Here is a 20249-nt window from a genome sequence, read left to right on the forward strand (position 1 = left end):
AGTTTTACCACATTGTATGCCATTTTTATTTGGCATAAATTTAAGTAATGCTACTCTTGCCCTGAACATTATAAAATGTAATGAGCATGGATATCTATAAGCAAAACTATCTTAACACTACAGAAAATGTATAAATAAACCTAGATACACAACGACAGTATTTTTAATTATCTTAATATGTCACTTTTATTATTATAGGACACTTAAACTTTGCGCTGTGAGCTCATATAAATCATATTTGCTTCAACAAACAAAATAAAATGTAAAATTCCTGGTAACGTGTATGGTTAACTCTAAGAAGAGTGTAGCTTTGGATTTAAAAGCACCAAAATATTCTGGTATGCCAAGATGACTGCAGAAGATGAAGAAGCCATTTCTCCCCATACCCGCTTTCTTGAATTTCCAGCAGCTCTTTCTTTCATACTCCTGTGTAAGTGAGGCAACTGAACTCCCCAAAGACCTGCCCAAATTTTACTCTGCCAAGTTTCAACATAGAAAGAGCATGTTAAATAATACATGTGAATTTGAGTGTAACTAATAAAATTGAAATGTTAAATAGAAGCATGCTTTTGAAAACCAGCCTCCTTGTGAGGACGTTCCTTGTGCAAGTCCATGGGAAATAATTCTGAAGGGAGTGATATTAATCAGTAATATAATTTATCTTCTGGAAGCCCTTTCCTTTGATGGCCGCTGTGGTACAGTTTATAAGCCTCCAAACAAGTGCTCAAAGAAAATGGTTCAAACCACAATTTAAGCTTTGTTTTCACCCTTGAACAGATAAAGAGTAAAATTTATTTTGGTACATCTAAATTTTACACATGCCTCTCTATGATGGAGGATTATGAAGTTATAAAAATATATTTATGAAGAGTTTTTAATGAAATGGTAAAATGTCTGGGATGTAATAAGAGGAAAAAAGAGCAGAATCCCAAATTAAATTCGTGGCTTCTGATTCCAGATTTCTTGGTTTCAGTTCTCACTGCTATATATCAGGTACGCAACTATGGCAATATGCTTAATTGTTCCGTGCCTCAGTTTCCTCAACTATGCTATGAAGGCGACAGCAAAAATCATCTCAAAAGGATCCAGAGTGTTCAAAATAGTGCCTAGCAAATAATCAATAACAAATTATTATTATTACTGATTCACAATAATTTCAAGTTTATAAAGGAAAAATGAAGAGTGAGGAGGGTTACCTGGAAGGGAATTGGTAAAATGCTAATATGTACTTCTAAATGACATGATTATGGGCAGTTCTTTTCTTCTTTGTTACTTTTCAGTATTCATTCTTTTAAAATAAAGTCAAAGAATTAAGTTTTATGCATCAACAGCTTGATGGAAATTAAGGCAGAAATTTGAAATAGGTTAAAATGTATAACTGATTAGACTGCAGCATTAATGAAATATTAATTAAGCCTATTGTGATGTGACAGAATTAACATTTACCTTATTTCACTTAATTTTAAATACATTCTAACAAGTTACTTTTTAAAGTTCAACCAATGTCAATTTTACATTCAGAAATAAAGTCAAATGTTTATTATAATGTCAATATTTCAACCTACTAAAACTAAAATATTTTAATTTTGATTTAAAAAATCCCACGCAAAAGTCCCAAAGGTGCCTTTCATGTTTAAGCTTTAATTAGCAACCACTTTGGTCTCTGACACATATTGCGCAGATATTGAAGCGTTAATATTACTGCAGCTTGATTACAAAAGGCAATGATTAATTTTAAAGCAGACAAAAAAGATATGCCCTGATTACAAAGGAATGATTAAGGCGGAATGTCAGACATTGCACATTTATAGCAGTCTTTGCCATCGTCAAAGGATAAGACTTTGTAAAAGTTTATATTTAGAATCACAGTTACTTTGTACTTTATAATATTCAGTGTTTGTGCCTTGGATACTGGGCATCCCAACTCCAATTGGGCCTAAGACCTTTGGGGTTCACATGCCCAGGGCAAACCTGCCCACCACAGGATGGTCCCAATGAGCCGCCGTAGTTTAAGTTCTCACAGGTAAGACCCGACCTGAAGCACTGCCTCTAGCCGTAGGGAAGGTTTTGGCCCTGGATTTTCTTGGCACGTACCATTTTGTTGAAAGACAGAGAGCACCCTGAGGACATTATCCCTAAAATGAGAGCGGACTGGGATTGAAAGGCTAACTACAGAAATGGCTGCTGCCCAGACGCCCTCAAAAGCCAAGGCCTTGGCCGCCATTTTTATTTGCCGCCGAAGCAAAAAACAAACCCACGGAGGGACAGAGGCCTGGGTCAGGGGTTCCGCCAGGGAAAAAGGCAGACCTTGAAGCTGCCGTTTTAGGGCGTGAAGGAGAAAAGCCCGGTTTGTAAACTGTAACGGGAACCAAAGGCTGAGGGCAGAAACGGGCAGCAGCGGCCAGCGTTCCTAGACCCTCAGACCCCTCAAACCCCGTCCGGCGTCGGCCTCCATCTTCTCGCTGGACTGGCGACAGAGGGTTAGAAACAGGTCTAGCTGGGAATAGTTCTAGAAGAAGCCGTCTTCTTTATTCCGCTTTCCAGGATCCTCAGGGTTGGTTATAAAACACTTAAGGGCGAGAAAAGGATCGCAGGAGCCAGGCCCTGAGATGAGCTTGGAGTCCCTGTTTCAGCACATCATCTTCACCGAGCATCAGGCGGAGGAGAGTCGCCGTTTGATGCGAGAAGGTCGGGGCATTTCTGTCCTTTGCATGGGGCTTTTGTCTTCTGGTGCTGGGTGCTTGGGGGAGAAGGAAATCCCGAAGGCAGTGGTCAGAGCCGTTAGGGGAGCTTGCTTGCCGTGCTGAGGGAAAGACAGCTGAAAGGTGGCTTGTCAGACGCCACCAAAATGGGGACTTTAGAAAGATTGATGTGTTTAAAGATTTAATTTTTATTACAGTGAGGTCGGAAATAACCAGATGTCGTGAAAAAATTAAGAAAGCAACGGAGGAGCTGAATGAAGAGAAAATCAAGCTGGAATCTAAGGTATTGAAATGTAGAGCATACTAATTATCACTTGAAAAAGCCTGCCTTAACTTGACTTTTGGGGGATATTTCACTGTTTAACCAGTTGTCTTTCAAGTAGGAAGCACATTACTCTGTGCTGGCTGTTTTGGTTCCATGGTGCCTGGTGATGTTTAAAGTTCTGAATCCAGTGACACCTTCAGTTCTAATATGAATTTGCCCTAAATAAACTAAGGTAATGAAGAATTCATTGTCCATTTTGTGGGATGGTTAAGGTTTTAAAAGAGCACAATGTCATTAGAAGAATCATTATTGTACTTATTTATTAAGTAGTTGGTGCAGTATATACATTTTGAATGATAAATAATTTGTGTGCTATGTTGATAGGACAATTGCATGTAAATTTCAAACAAGCCCCTGCCTTTCGTGTTAAAATTCTCTACCACGTTTTAGACATGCCTTGCGTCCGAAGTATACCTTTTCCATTAGCGTTTCTTTTTCCTGCAGCGTTTGTAATTTTCTGTTATTGTAAAAAGAAGCAGGAGAGTCTGATGGCTTCTTGAAGTATGGGTAGAATTTTGAAGAGGCAAACAGAAGGAAGTAGTAGGAGAAAAGCATTCCAGACAGAGGGAGGAGGCAAATATGTGCAGCGCATATTGGGAAAGGAATCTAGTCAAAGCCGAGGGCTGATATCTGAGAATAGCAGAAAACCATTGCAAGTTTCTGATCAGGGAGCAGTAAAAGTGGGTTTAGGTAGCCTAGCATGGTGGCACATGCTTGTAGTTCCAGTTACTCAGGAGGCTAAGGTGAGAAGACAGTTGTTCAGTTTAATGCCAGCCTGGGCAACATAGCGAGACCCTGTCTTAAAAAAAAAAAAAAGGTAGTTTTAGGAGGATCTTTCTGAGCTCTGATTGGGAAGATGGGAATAGACAATTAGGAAGCTAAGAACGTTATTTAAGTGTGCCGCAATGAAGGCCTCGCTATGGGTGGGGACAGAGTTATTCAGAAATATTTATTAAGTACCCAATGATGGACTCAACAAACACCATGTAATATGAAGTCTGTTTGAGGAAGTCTGTTTGCTTCAAATGTGTCTATTTTAACTTATCACTGTGAGGAATTTTCAGTTTTGGGGAATGAAACAGAGAACATTTCTCCATCCGGCAAATTTCAGCTCTTCTTTCGAGGTGTTGCTAAAACATCACCAATAAAGCCTTCCCATAGACATCTTGGTAAAATTTTAAAATTAAACAATGATACATACTTGTATTTGTGTTTGTATGCCCCACTATTTTGTGAGCAACATATCTGGAATTTTTTCCTTATCCATCTTTTATTCCCACTGCCTGTTATCTAACAGTATATAGTATACAGTAGTGTGTTGAATGAATTAATGAGTACTAATAGTTTGATAGATAATAAGGAAAGTCTTTTAAAATAGGATTCGTAACTTGTTCAGTGAGATCCTACCTCCTGTTTTGCCTGTGAATAGCAGGTAAACTAGCTGCTACCAGCAATGCTGAAAGCTGCTGGTATGGGCAAAACACTAAGAATGTTATGGTGCAACTTTCCTTTTCTTGAAAAAGAATTAAGACACTTTCAGGATTGGTACCTAGAAGCTAATAGAAGTAATGGGCAAAATATGAACACTTACTGTATGCAGGGGCACTGTTCTAAATGTTTCTCCTGTTAACTCCTTTAATCCTAACAGCAATCTTGTGATGAGACCCCATCATTATTCCCTTTTTATGAGTGAGGAAACTGAGAGGTAAATGACTTGTCCACGATACATAATTCAGAAACAAACTACCATAATGAAAGTAACAATAAGAGCATATTTTATTAAAGTCGATTTCTTAAGCTCATTTTAAATATTTTTCTTCATGATATTCATGTATAATAATATATCTGAAGTTTTGTATCTTGTTTAGGTTAATATTTTTAAAATGTTGCTTGTACAAGTTTTTGTACAAAATGCACTTTTCCTGGATTGGTGAGGATGTTGACCTGATATAACGTATTTTTTAATGTTACTCTGTAGTATTTTCTTTGTTAGCAAAGTTTTGTCTGCAAATGGAAATATAATTCATTGATATATACACATACATTAAAAAATGTTGATTCAGTTGTTTTTGCTAGAAAGAAGACAGAGAAAAGTCCTACCATTGTTTAGAAACATTTGTTGAACTTACTAATTAATATAGTTTCATAAGCATGCATTGCTTTTTAACCAGCTCGTATATGTGGGTAATAATACATTTGTATCTTACTAATAAAATTAACATATGAGGGTCACTGTTCATAAAATACTGATTTATGATTGAAATAGTTTGATTTATATTATGGTCAAGATGGTATGTATATATGCATAGAGATTTTAAAAGTGGAATTCACAATTATAATGCAAATGACTAATGGGAAGAACTGAAGAACTAATCCTAAATTGATTTCTTGTTTCTCTTATTCTGAGTTAATTATATGTCTGCCAATAACAATGAAAATATATTTACTTGAATATTTGACTTGGCATTTATTGACCTATTTATCAAACAGTAGCAGCACAAGGAGAAGCTATTAATAGAACATAATTTGAATAGAGTAGTGCTTGTGCTATTGTACAGTGATATATTCAGAAAATTTGGGGGGCATTTATTTTGGATGTTGCTTCTGGTCAATAAATGCATTTGGGAAGTACAGTATTCATTTTTTTTCTTTTATGTAAAACCTGGATAGCATGTAATTAGAACTTGAATGATAGCCTTTGCCTTTCAGGGCTCAATGAGTCTTTTAAAATATATGGTTGCAAAAATCTCAGGTTATATAGTATGAGTACTTTGTGAATTGGACAGCTACACTATGCCTGGTTAGGTTTGGTAATATGAAAACAAAAAAATGAGAACATACCCTGGATTTGCGTTCGTGCTTACCAATACACATAAAACTTCTGATAGTTAAGGAGAAGTTGTATAGTATTGATGACAGGGCAGACCAAAATTAAGGACTCACAGAACATTGGTAGTTTCTTTTAAACGCCTAAAAGAGGTTCTTCTAGTTTTAAAAATGGCGTATAATTAAAATTTTGACATTTAATTTTTATAAACGTATTACATAAAACTCAATATAATGCCATATTCCCTTGACAGGGAGTAAATGGAGAAAAATCTGAGGTTATTTTGTGAATATTTTGTTTACTTTTTCTGTTTCCAATTTTAACTTGTGTAAATACCATAACAATAATAAAAGGATATTTCATGAAATTTTAAAGGAAAATTATATTGAAATTAAAAGTAACTTAAGCTGGCCCCATTTACTTCTACTTCTTTACCTCAATATGTATGTGTTCTTTTTTTTTAATTGGTAAAAGTTAGGAAACCTCCAGAACAGCAGGCAAAGTCATATCCTTTAGTACCGTATTTCCTAGAGAAAGAACAAAATCACAGAGTATTATCATTTATAATATTGAAATGGAGTTTTGTAATTGAAGTACTTTTTTCTTTCTTTAAACTTAATAAAAAAATTTAGATCCTACCTAAATTTAATTTTGTTGTTGGCAGTTACTCATTCAACAGACATTCATTGAGCAACTGCTAAATCACAGTATGAATACTTGGCAAATAAATTATATAACATCTTTCTTCCTGAATTACAGGATTAACATCAAGCAACTTCAACTATATAAACCTAACTGTAAACTCAAAATTTTTGATGTTCTCATTTAAAGAAAAAACTTGTTTCCATTTCTCTATGAAATTCTGTAGAGAAAACCTTATCACATTTGTCATGAGTAATTATCCAAAACTTGGAAGTAGGCAAAAAAGGTCACTGAGTGTCCTTTGACTATTGTATTAGGCATTGTCCAGTAGCTCACCTTCCTGAGGACAGTAAGGTTTATAGGGGTGTGAACCTTGGTACTGGGCTGTTTATTTCTTGAATATGCCAATCGTTCTTTGACCCCAAGGCCTTTGCACTAGCTGTTTCGTCTGCTTGAAATGCTGATTCCCTTAGCTGTTACTCTGTCATGCACACTCACTTCATTTAGATCTTCCCGGTAGAATCATGTGGAACTTTTAGTGCTAACATTAGGACAGCCCCATGCAAATCTTGATGGTTGGTTAGCCTAAGTCTCTGCTCAGTTGTCACCTTAGAGTATTATTCTTAAAATGTGATCTCTGAGTTTTAAGGGGTCCCCAAGACACTTTCAGGGAGTTTGTAAGGTCAAGCTATTTTTATGATAATACTATACAAAGGTACCATTTGCCATTTTCACTGTGCTAATGCACACATTGACAGTGCAAAAACTGCAGTGAGTAAAACTGTTAGTGCCTTAACACAAATCGAGGCAGTGGCACCAAACAGTACTAGTAGTCATTGTATTCTTCACTGCCGTGCATCCTCAGTAAGAAAACAAAAACCGCTAGTTTTACTTAATGCTTTGATTGAATTGTCAAAGATATTTTATTGAAACTGATCATTGAGTATATTCATTTTCAATATTGTATACAATTACATGGGAAGTATACCTAAAGTACTTTTGTATTCCAAAGTGCTACGATTGTCTCAAGGGAGAGCATGTGTGCGGTTGTTTGCGATGCAGTATGAGCTAGCTATTCTTTTCTGAAACATCATTTTACTTAGATAATTGACAGTCAAGTTGTAGTTATTTAGATTTGGGTGTTTGGCAAAATTTTCTCAAAATAAATGAAGTAAGCCTAAAATGTCAAGGCAAACATCTGACGTTCTTCTTCTTATTTTGCCAATGATAATATGCAAGCTTTCAAACAAAAATTAGAATTTTGGAGGATTCCTATCTATCTGTCACCATAAGCTTGGCAGCTTCGTGGTACTTAAAAGATTTTTCTGGTGAGTTGGTTAGTGATATTAATGAATGTAAATGTTACTTTTGAAACAGTATGTTTCAAAATGTTTCAGAATGTTACTTTTGAAAGCATATTATGAAATATATCAACATTTGGAGGATCTGCATAATTCAGGGAAGCAGTAAGTAATGTATAAAGTTACAAAACTGTGCACGGAGAAAAGGTAGATTCAAAGTGCAATCTAGACCAATGGATTTTATTATAACATAGAATGAAAAGTTCATTGAAATGGTTTCAGATTCCACATTGCAACTAACCTTTAAGGAGCCGCCACATGGTGAATTTTGATATAGTATCAAAGAAGAATATGCACAATCATTTCCAACTATGTATCTGTGCACTCCCTATTCTCCAATTGAAAAACATACTACAAAAGATTGAGTAGAAGTAGATATGAGAGTCCAGCTGTCTTCTTTTTTAATTTTTAATTTGTTTTTATTTATTTATTTTTAAGAGACAGAGTGTCACTCTGTCACCCAGATTGGAGCTCCGTGGCACAATAGCAGTTCACTGCAACCTCAAACTCCTGGTCTCAAGTGATCCTTCTGCTTCAGCCTCCTGAGTAGCTGGGACTACAGGCCTCTGCCACCCTACCTCGCTAATTTAAAAAAAAAATTGTTTTCTAGAGACAGGGTCTTGCTATTTTGCCCAGTCTTGTCTTGCACTCTTGGCCTCAAGTGATCCTCCCACTTCGGTCTCTCAAAGTTCTGAAATTACAGGCATGAACCACCAAACCTGGTCCCAGCTGTCTTCTATTAAGCCGGATGTTAATGAGATTTGTAAAAAATCTACATGCAACTCCTTTTCCTAATTTGCTTTTGTTTTGGAAAGTAATTTTTAAATACAAATGTGGTGTTTAAAATGCAATAGGATTATTATTATTCTTAAATTAATGTTTAAAAATTTTTCAATTTTAATTTTGATACAGAAAATATTTCTAGATATAATTCATGAAAACAATCAAACAAAAGAAATTCTCAATAATTTTTTAGACTATGAAGTGGTCAAAAGACCCAAAAATTTGAGTCCCCCTCTCTGTAGAGGCCCTTCCCTGAACTTCCTATATAAAATAGCATTACCATCTCTCCCTCTCTCTATGCTGTGTAATACGTACCACCTCTTGGCATGTTTTATATTGATCTGCTTATTATTTGTCTCCCTCCAGTGGAATGTAAGCTCCACAAGGGATAGAAATTAATCTATTTTGTTCACTGCTGTTATTCCCAGCATCTAGAACAGTGCCTGAATGATAGTAGGTATTAAACAGACATTTAGTGAATGAATAAATTAATTTAAAATTTTTCTCATAGAATTCTATTTTCTCTTTTCCTCTGCCTTGAATTCTACTTGTTTGATTTGATGCCTTTCTTACATGGTGGTAGATTTTCTTATTAACTTTAAGAATTTATTGATTTTATTTTATTGAACCTATCTTTAGAATAACTTATCTTTCCTGGCTGTTCAACATACTCCTTGATAGAAAAGATGTCCCTAAGAAGCAGTTTCACCCCTGCTGCCAGGGCCTCACAGGTTTTCCCTGTTAAGGACCAGTTTTTGTGTTAAATTCTGAGCTCAGGATTTCTGCACTGTATGGATAAGAGATTTTGAATCTTACACCCATCCATAGATTAGGCTCAGGGTTCAGATTCACAGGATATGAGTCCTTTTCCACTCACGGCTCAATGGGATATAGCTCACTTACATGCTGCATCTCTAGGGCAACAGGTGGAGTTTGTTATCCATCTTTTGTAACTGGCATAGATATTTCTCAATTCCTGACAGTACAGTGAGTCCAACCCTGGCTCTCTTTGCCTGTGATTTTTGTTCTTATGTGGGCATTTAAAGCCTAATCCCTAATGCCTGTATCCTTTCTAAAAGATGCTCCTGTGAGCTTGAATTTTAACACACCATCCTTACCCTGAGCTGTCTTTTTGTTTCTTGCGTGAAGATTTCCCTCTCTTCCTTTCTGCTTAGCTTTGTAAATAATATTTTAAACGTAGTTAGATTTTATCTAACATTTCTCTGTGTTTGGGGTAAAAAGTAAGTCCTTTCTACTTTTGCTTTTACTGCCACATTAACCATAATTCTGCACTATAAAATTCTTCAGTGCCTCACATTGTCATTCTTGGGTTCTTATTTTTTATGTGTTTTTTGATGAGTCTGTGTAATTGTTTAAGTAATTTTGTAGGAGGAATTTATGAATAATAGATCTTCTAAGGTATTAATATCTGAAATTTCTGTTATCCTCACACTTGCATGATTTACTGAGTCAAACCTTTTTTTACAACATTTTGTGGATCTAGCACTATCGTATTCTGAAATTTATTAATGCAGAAGTATTGAAGTCAACCTCGTTTTTAAAAATCCTTTTTTAAGGTAACCTGTTAGGTTTTGTTTTCTTCCCTGATTGCTTTTATGATTTTAAACAATCTGTAATTCCAAATTTGGTACAGATATATCTATTTTTTTTTTCTGGTACAAGGGTGAGCCTTCCATTTTAACCTCAGCTATTATTTCATAGAGTTTGTTTTCCTTTTTTGTTTGTTTGTTTTTCTGAGACGAAGTCTTGCTCTGTCACCCAGGCTGGAGTGCAGTGGTGCGATCTTGGCTCACTGCAAGTTCTGCCTCCCAGGTTCACACCATTCTGCCTCAGCCTTGCAAGTAGCTGGAGCTACAGGCACCGACCACCGTGCCCAGCTAATATTTTTGTATTTTTAGTAGAGATGGGGTTTCACCGTGTTAGCCAGGATGGTCTCGATCTCCTGACTTCGTGATCTGCCCGCCTCGGCCTCCCAAAGTGCTGGGATTACAGACATGAGCCACCGCGCCCGGCCACATAGAGTTTGTTTTCAATACACCCATTTCTTATAATTTGGAAGGTCTTTTTTCTCTTTACTCTGAGTTGAGTCCTCAGAAGTCTGGGAAAACTTTGTATACTTTACATCCCTGATTCTATCTTTTACAGTATTAGTTTAGTTATTTAATGCTCTCTGCAAATTTAAATCATGTGTTGTCTTCTCTTTTTTTAACACTTTAATTTTTTGCCTTTTTAAAAGTCTCAGCTTGTTTTGTTTTATCTTTTTCTGCTATGTCCTTCCTTGCTCTTGTTTACTAGTGGACATGTCTTTGTTTGCATCCTCTTAAGAATAGTAAGTAATTGATTATAATTTTTTTCATCCTGTGCTCTTCACTGTAATCTTTTGGATAATTCTCTTTATCTCTTCTATTAACAGTATTTTTCATAGGGTTCATGTTGTTATTCTGTGAGATTTGTTCAGGACTGCAATTTGCCCATAAATGCAATGTATAAATTGTTTTTCGTCCTGTTTTCATTTTCTTGAATACTGGAAGAATCAACTACTTTCTTAGAGCTAAAGCTGATTGACAAGCTGATGTGAGTACCCCAGGGCCAGTTTCTAATGTTGTTGTAGTATAGCTTTACTTGACTGAGATATGATTATTTCCTGCATATGTGCCAGGTTTTCTTATTTGTTGAGGAAGATGTATGTTTTAAAGAATGTGCAACATTTTATAGTTCTTCCATGAAAAGAAGTGCATGAATAAACATGTTCTACCTCAGCATCCCTTTGTTTTATATCCTAAAATTTGTGGTGATAGGTAAGGTAAGGTACTGCCACCTGAGTTGCCAAATACACAGAAGTTATGTTACTTTAAAGTTGCTCCCCAGGAAGAGTCTTTCAGATTAAAAAGTATTACAAAATGTTCTTGACCGGTCAGTATTTGTGCTTTGCTCATCTTTCCCTAATCAGATTACTATTTCACTGAAATGGGCAGCTTTGGAGGAATAGGAGTTTTATTTGAGGAAAAGAGGAATAATAATTTTTGCAGTTTAGGGGTTATTTTGAAAAGAGTTGACTTTGGACTTTGGAACAAGAGGTGAGTTCTGAAAAGGTGAGTGGAAAGGATCAAAGGCAGCTGGCGACTTACAGTTGTGCCTGTGAACTCATGCTGATAGGAAGACTTTCTCATGTAGGCTTTGCTGTATATATGGTCTCATGGATTGTTATTGCCTGAATTAATATTTCAAGATAAGTTGAAAGGCTGTATACCTCAGTTTCCTTTGTTCAGATGAGTTCCATGATTTCAAATATAGTCTAATTTCTTCTGGTTAAAAATTCCTCCCAAAAGAGACAGGGGAAGGAAAGGGAGAGATGTGACCACCACAGTGAGCAAATGGATCAGATTATTACTCTAAAATATTCCTTTAATTCTGAGGTCCTGCTTCTTCCCATCTTTACTGAGATTTCTTGCTTATGTTCCTACTGGAAGACTGGGTTTTATTCCTGGGAAATTCTGAGACCTTCTACCATTATATTTGGTGAACATGCAGTAGACTACTTTTCAAAATTAAAATAGTTTTATTGTTTTAACTCTTTATAAAAGTAGTGTTTATTTATTGCAAATTATTCCAAAAAGAAATTGGCAAAAGCAGAGTGAAAATCACCTATAATTCCACCACACAGTTAACATTTTCATAGGCTTTCTTTCAAAATTGTTTTAATGCATTTATATTTTTCTTAAATAATTTGCTTTTTTCTATTTACTGTAACCTAGACATTTGAGCAAATATATATATAAGCAATTTTAATTGCTGCATAGTATTCCATTATATGTTATACTATATTTTATTTAATTTCCTAGTGATAATTATTTACTATTATATTAATAAATTACTGTTTCTTTCTATCATCATTGCAGTGATAATTGTATACGTACATCTTTGTGCACTTATCCTAGCTTTTTAGGGTGAAGCCTTAGAAATCAAATTGCTCTGTCAATGGGTCTATAATTTTTAAGGCTTTGATTATTTTAAATTGTCCTCCAGAAAAGTTGTTCCAGTGTTATTCTCACAGTTTTACTACTCATACACTAGAAATTAATATGTTTTACAAATATAAAATGACATCTTTTAGTTTTAATTTGAATTTTTTAACTTAGTATTTTAAATTTGTATGTGTATTTACCTATTTCTATCCTGTTCTAGTCTTTTCTGGTTGGCATCTAGCTTTTTATTACAGATATTCTTTCTTTATCATTTGTTGCAGACTTTATTATTTGTATCTTGGCTTTTTATGACATGATTTCTAGTAAAAGTTTAGAGTTTTGTGTTGCTAGAATTTTTAATGTTTTAGTTTGTTTCTGAATCCATTCTAGGCTTGGGAAAGCCTGTCCCATTCCAAGATTTTAAACAATATCTTTTTCTAATACTTTTATAGTGGTTTTCTTTTTTTAAATATTTTAAAGAAAAATGTCACCTGAGTAAATGTCACATGTTCCCCATTGATCAGACATACACTCATACACTGTCTTTATGATACAGTGGTGTGCATGTGCATGTGTATGTCTATACTTGTATCTGTGTTGTATATTCTATACTACTTTATTAATCTATTTGTTTTGGCACCAGTGTATTATTGGCTTAAATATATTAGCTTTAAAATATCTTTGACTCTCTGGAAGGGTAATTTCTTTTTCAGATTTTTCCTGATTCTTTTCGTGGTTTATATTTCTGGATAAATTTGAAAATAATTTTGTCAAATTAAAAAAGAACCAAAATCATAGGAATTTTCATTAAGATTGCACTAATTAAGATTGTTGTAATTTATGAAGAATTGATGTCTTTATAAGTCTGAGTCACATTTAAGAATATAACATATTTTTCTGTTTATTCAGATTTTCTTTTATGTTCCTCAGTAGAAGTTTTTCATACAGGTCTCAGATATTTCTTATTTGTGTATTTTGTTTGTCTTGGTTTTGCTGTCACGAATGGGATATTTTCCATGCTTTTTTCTGTTTGTTGTTGTTAGCTAGAATAGATTTTGGTATTTATTTTGTTAATAGCTTCTTTACTAAACCCTTTTTTTTATTTCTTCACAGTTTATCTATACATTTTCTTGGATTAATATATAATAATGGGGCCAGGTGTGGTGGCTAACACCTGTAATCCCAGCACTTTGAGAAGCCTAGGCGGGTAGATTACCTGAGGTCCGGAGTTTGAGACCAGCCTGGCCAACATGGTGAAACCCTGTCTCTACTAAAAATACAAAAATTAGCCAGGCATGGTGGTGTGCCCCTGTAATCCCAGCTACCCTGGAGTTTGAGGCAGGAGAATTGCTTGAATCCATGAGGCAGAGGTTGCAGTGAGCCAAGATCGTGCCACTGCACTCCAGCCTGAATGACAGAGTAAGACTCCATTTCAACAACAACAAAAATATTTATTTGTATATAATATTTAATATGTATAAATATATGTATTATAGTTTATATAATAGTATGTAGTATATATTGTATGTGATATTATATATATTATATATGATACATATGTAATAATAATAAGGCCACTGTGGCTGGAATGGGGCAAGTGAGGAGGTGACTGATAGGAGAGGTGGCTGGAGGGGGAGTGAGGAGGTGAAAATCAGGTAAAGCCTTATAAACCATTGTCAGGCGGTTATTTCCTTCCTTGCTAACTATATTAGGATTACTATGTCATAGTAAGTTATTCTTTAAGCATTGCCTCTGTGATTTGGAAAAGTATAAAGAGAGATCTTTTTTATAAAACCTTAATGTCTGCTATCAATACAATATTCATTAATGTACCTTAGTATTTAAATGTCTTTTATCATATAGTCATAATAATGATATATTTTCCCCAATTGTTATGATTTTAGGAATGTGAAATTTTCTACATAACTCTTAGTTTTTTTAAAATGTAAAGTTGCCTATTATGCTATGGGGCAGAGTATTTAATCAGCAAAATGTCAGTTCCTCAAGGCTGAGGTTATTTTTAACAACAGCAACCACAACAAAGAGGACCTATGTACTTTGCTAGCTTGGACCCTAACATTAATTTTAAATCCTATGTCATTTTCAAATTTTAAGTTCTCCTGGCAGAAAAATACCTAAAGGCACCCAGGCAGCAAGAGTAGTGAAAAGTCACAAATCATGGCTTTGCTGGAAACTGACCTAGTTGACCAGATAAGTCAGCTCACTGGGAAAACTATAAGTTCCATTAAAAAATCAAATATCCCAAGAGGAATAAAACAAGGAAAGGAAAAACAGTTTTTATTGCTGAGAGAAGCAGAATTAACCAGGGAGTTGGCACTACTGTAAATTAGAATTTTCCAAAACACATAATTTGTCACAAAGCTGGCTATTTGATTCCAGATTCTAGAATATACTTTTTTTTTTTTTTTTTTTGAACTGTTTCCTCTCTTGCCCAGGCTGGAGTGCAATGCCACAATCTTGGCTCACTGCACCCTCTGCCTCCTGGGTTCAAGAGATTCTCCTGCCTCAGCCTCCTGAGTAGCCGGGATTATGGGTGCCCCCACCGACCTGGCTGATTTGTAGAGGGGGGTTTCACCATGTTGGCCAGGCTGGTTTCAAAACTCCTGACCAGGTGATCCGCCGGTCTCAGGCTCCCAAAGTGCTGGGATTAGAGGTGTGAGCCACCGCACCCGGCCTATCACTTTAAGGCTATATGCAAATGTATTTTTTCATTTCTAGTAGGAGATCAGATAGAAATGAAAAAGAGAAAATTTTATCACTGCCATTAGGAACTTCTCACCCTTTTCTTTATACTGTCTGTATTCTTTTGGGATCTTAGTGGATAACTTAGGACACAGAAGCAATGGATTTTTAAGTTTTTATTTACTATAAAATAAATGGTTCAAGCTACATAGACATAAAATATGCCTCAGTTCAAACCTGACTCAGATATGTTTAGAAATATTTTTATATCGCACTCTAACATTTTATGTATTATCTCCCCAACTCTGATCTCCACCCATTACCTTTGTAACAAAAAAGAGGTAAGAGGATTTTCTGATGATTATTTATTCATCTTTTGATCCTATCAATACATTCAGGGTTATATTTGGAATGTTTACTTAAATTTTACCTATCAGTAGATTTAGTTTTCAAACACAGGAACAGAAAAAATAAATCAGTTGGGACAACAATAAGAACAAAAAGAACGATCTGAAACATTCTACGAACAGGAGACTATGAAAAGCTCTTTTATTTCTGAAGAGTTAGTAACTTACACTTAACAAAGAGGAACTGGGCAGATTCAAAAGTTTTTTTTTTTTTTTTTTTAGTTCCACTAAAATATAAAGTCAATATATTAACAATATAGGCCTTATCTAGCTTCTGCAACCTTGATCTATTGATGTCCTTAACAATGTGAAGCAGTATATTATAGGCCTCTATTCTTGTCCTTCCTGACTTTAACTTTCCCAAACTCCTGCCGCTTTCTCCATCATTCTACTTCTCATACTTACCAAGACTTTTTGTATTAACATTTTTTAACCATAGATCCTATGTAAATTTGAAGATTAATGTACCATAATCTTTCTGTAGTTATTGACTCTCTGGGCCTCTTTAGATCTGGATTAAAAGAGGCAAATATGGAAGTAAATGATAAAGACGGAAGGTAAGACAAAAAGGGAATGAAGAGGAGATTAATACTAAAATAAAACAAAGAAGCAGAGAACTTAAAATGGATGATTTACATAAAATTTTAGGGAAGAGGAAAATTATGGATATGCCTTTTTTATAAATCTTTAGAACAGCTGTCTACTTTTTAGTTTTTGGTATATAGATTTCATTTTTTAGGTAATGGTAAAATATTCTGGTTAAGTGCCAATATGTCGCCTAGCTCTTCTTAATACTGGTTATTCTCCCTTTTAAGAAAGAAGACATGGGCTCAGTGGTAATTTAAGCTCTTAATCATTGATAGCTGAAACATAGCACCTTAATTTCTGAGTCCTTAACATAAGGCTTTTCTGAATTTGAATAATAGATTTGCTTAAGTCTGATTTAGAAATTTCTTAGTTTAGTAAGTAATATTTTCCTCATTTTTGAGTTCTGGGCTTGACGTAGGTCTTTTACAACAGACCAGTGGTATACATGGACTTACAATTCATAAATTGTGTTTCTAAAGGGTACCATACTTGAAATACCTTAGTAGATTAAACCCACATTTATCCAGCTCATTATTTGGTCTTTAAAGCATTTTTTGTGGACATTCCTGGGCAATGTCCACAACAGTAACTCAGAGTTAGGTATATACTGCGAACACCCTTCTCAGTAAGCTCGGGTGGATCTAGGATTTGGTAATTTCCTTAAATGTTTATTAAACTTATATATTTCAACTCATTATCACACCTTAAAGTCCCTTTTTAGCTCTAGAATTACCTTTTCATTACTTTGAAATAGTTCTGACATTTCCATGTGAACATCAGGATTTAGAAGAAAGAAAGGCAGAAGACCTGGATTTTAATCCTGGATTTGCCTCTAATTAGTTATACAGCCTTTGTAAGGTGTTTAACTTCTCTGGACCTCATTTTATTCTCATTTACTTAATAAGTATTAAATAGTCACGAAATATATTTTATTCTAAATAAATGTGGTAGATTTCAAGATCATACTGTAGTTTACCCTTGTTACAAATTTCTACGTTATTTTGTAGATTTGGCCACATGTTTTCTAATTTCTGTCTTCTGAGACAGGAAATACTAACCACCCTATTATTCCTTCCCCCAATCTTTAAAATGTGACCTCAGTTCCTTTGATTGTGTGAATTGCACCTCTTTAATCTTTCTCTGTTGATGCCTTTCTTAAAATCGGGTTGATGAAAACAGTACCAAGTACTGAAGATATGGGCAGATGGGCTACGATTTTACATAAATGTAAGATCATATTTTCAATTTTATTTCAGCTACTTTTTAAATGTCAATATTTCTAGGACGTTTTAGCCATAATATTTCAAACTTGTCTCTTAAGCCAACCCTTTTGCCTCTGGACTAGACTATTTCTAAGCTCTTTACTATTCAATATCTTCTGGGACAGAGATTTCACAACCTGTCTCTCACCTTGAGGAAGTTCTTATAACTACCATAAATCTTGCTTTCTGCAATTTAAATTGAATTTATATCCTTTTTCTTTTCTCTGTAGAGATGGGAACAGCCCCAAACTGGAAATGATGCTTTCTTATGAGGGCTAGTACTGAACATAGTAGAAAAATTACAGTATTTCCAGTCCAGCATCATTTTTAGCTTTTATATATTAAAGCTTCCTGACTTCGTTTCAATATTCATCTCTCAGGAGATGTTGTTTTTTAAGGTCCAAATGAAATAACAGTTGCATGTCTAACATTAATGTTTATTATACCTTTTGCTACTTAGAACCAAATGAAGTATTAAAATAAAAAATGAGTTCTCAAAACCCATTTGATATAACTATAATCATGGGACTGAGTTTTTGCCTCTGCTTTGTAGATTTTATCTTATTATTTTATTAGTCATATTATGTACATGATTTATTCATTCATATATTCCTTATAAGCTGTGAAAATAGAAACTTGTTATTTAAAAACAAACAGTCTTAAAGCAGATTTCAATGTGTGTATTGAAAAAGTTTTAGTACCTAAGCTAAGAATTTTCTAGGTATCGAGAGGAAAAGAAAGCACATTCTCTGTCCTTGAGGAGCCTATAGTCTTATTGGGGGAAGAGATTATAGAATTGTAACTATAAAGTACTTACAAAATAATACAAGATAGTGTATATAAAATAAGATGTTTGATGCTGATTTTATTTTGCATTTTAAAGATTAATACAGAATATAATTTATACTAGACAAATCTGTTACCTAAGGCACTCTAAAATGCCTAATTAATTGTATTATTCTGATTTCTGTTTTTGTACTTTGAAGGTTCAACAGTTTTTGAAAAATCCTTCCTCTTACAGCTTTTGAAAACTCATGAAAATGCCTTAGAAAAACAGTACAGTGAAATTACAAACCATAGGAATATGCTTCTTCAAACCTTTGTAAGTTTCCAGCCACCTAGAAAAATCTATTACACTAATTATGTAAAAAAGTTTTCAAATATACTTAAGTATGCTTTTAGAAAATTATCCATGTGCATATTAGTAGGTAGTCCTGCTCAGATACAGGAAAGTATTAAGTGCTATTTAAAACCAATTGGTAGAGTAATCTAGTTTGAAAGAAGTGCATGGGCAGGGATGTAATACAGCAATTATTTGCAGTTGTAATAAGCACAAAAGAAACAGTGGAACTGATTTGAATTGCTCAAGCATTGAGACCTTGGATAAAATCCTTTTGAAAGGCAGAAAGTTTCACACTTTAGGCATATTTATGGATGTGGCTAAAAGGATGGATATTGTTAGTATTTTTCTATTAACTCAGAGCCAACAGCCTGAGCAATAGTTTTGAATGACAGTGCCAATTTAGAAATATGACTTATGATTAATTGACCTTTTAAAGAAAATACAGTTAAAGATAATAAAAATACATTTCTGAAGTCAGAACCAACACTTGGCGGTTTGAAATGACATAGCCACATTGAAAATGTGGCTTAAAATTGATTGACATAGCTTAGAAAAATATGGTGATGTTTAGATTCTAGCATTGTCAAAGAGTTTAGGGTTTCGCATTGCCCACAGGTTTTGAGAATTCTTGTTTCTCCACCGTGTTGCTACTTCATACAATGTAAACTATTATTTAAAACTGATTTTGAAGTGAATATATAATTTTGCCTTCATCATCCACATTTTAAAAGTTTTCTTGGCTATCCTTGTTTGTTTGTTTGTTTTCCTGTAAGGCAGTAATTCCTTTAAGTGTAGATTTTAATTTTTCAATTTGGTCATTTAATTACTTTACTCTCCAGTTTTATGTTATAATTATAAAATGTAATATTATTCTGAATTTTAATACACAAATAACAGATACAATGATGAGTGGTAGGATATCTACCTCAATAATTCTCCCAAAACTCTAAGGTTAAATCTTTCATCTGAAGATCGTTGTTACTATGTAAGAGCTTCAGTTTTTTATTAATATTACTATGAGAAAAAAACATTTTTGCCATAATACCAGGAAGTATAATTATATACTTTCATTGTTAATAATTCCAAAAGATTATATTTTAAATAATTAAGGAAAATATTATTACAACTAACACCTATATTTCATCTTTTATTTATGTTTTCAGGAGGCTATAAAGAAACAAATGATAGAGGAGAAAGACAAATTTTTTAAGGAAATTACAGACTTTAATAATGAGTATCAACTAACAAAGAAAAGAGAGCTTTTGATGAAAGAAAATGTCAAGATTGAAATATCTAACTTAGAAAACCAAGCAAACATTTTAAAAAGTGGTATGAATAAATATTATCACCTCATTTGTCTTGCATTAATGAAAATAACTTATTTTGGATGAATGAATTTTCCAAAAATTTAACTTTTTCATGAGCAAATTGGGTTACTGCATAGCAATTCTTTTACTTTAATTGATCTAATGAAGAATGTATCTTCTATTGTGAGCAGTTTCAAATGATTTAGAAGTAAATGTGACATGAGCATTTGGTC

At 34.2% G+C, this 20249-nt stretch overlaps 1 protein-coding gene across 1 annotated transcript in view; it reads left to right on the forward strand.

Annotated features, from left to right (window-relative positions):
* The first annotated feature begins 2009 nt into the window (after nt 1–2009).
* The window catches only part of CCDC172 (coiled-coil domain containing 172), a 57444-nt gene continuing 39204 nt past the window's right edge, over nt 2010–20249 (forward strand). The window contains exons 1-4 of the mRNA XM_017871232.1: nt 2010–2688; nt 2900–2985; nt 18608–18688; nt 19873–20080. Coding sequence (XP_017726721.1) covers nt 2610–2688; nt 2900–2985; nt 18608–18688; nt 19873–20080 — 454 coding nt within the window. The 5' untranslated portion in view covers nt 2010–2609. The remainder of the gene's footprint in view (nt 2689–2899; nt 2986–18607; nt 18689–19872; nt 20081–20249) is intronic.

Source organism: Rhinopithecus bieti, unplaced genomic scaffold, assembly GCF_001698545.2.
Source record: "Rhinopithecus bieti isolate Rb0 unplaced genomic scaffold, ASM169854v2 scaffold_5982, whole genome shotgun sequence".
In the NCBI taxonomy this organism is placed as follows: Eukaryota; Metazoa; Chordata; class Mammalia; order Primates; family Cercopithecidae; genus Rhinopithecus; species Rhinopithecus bieti.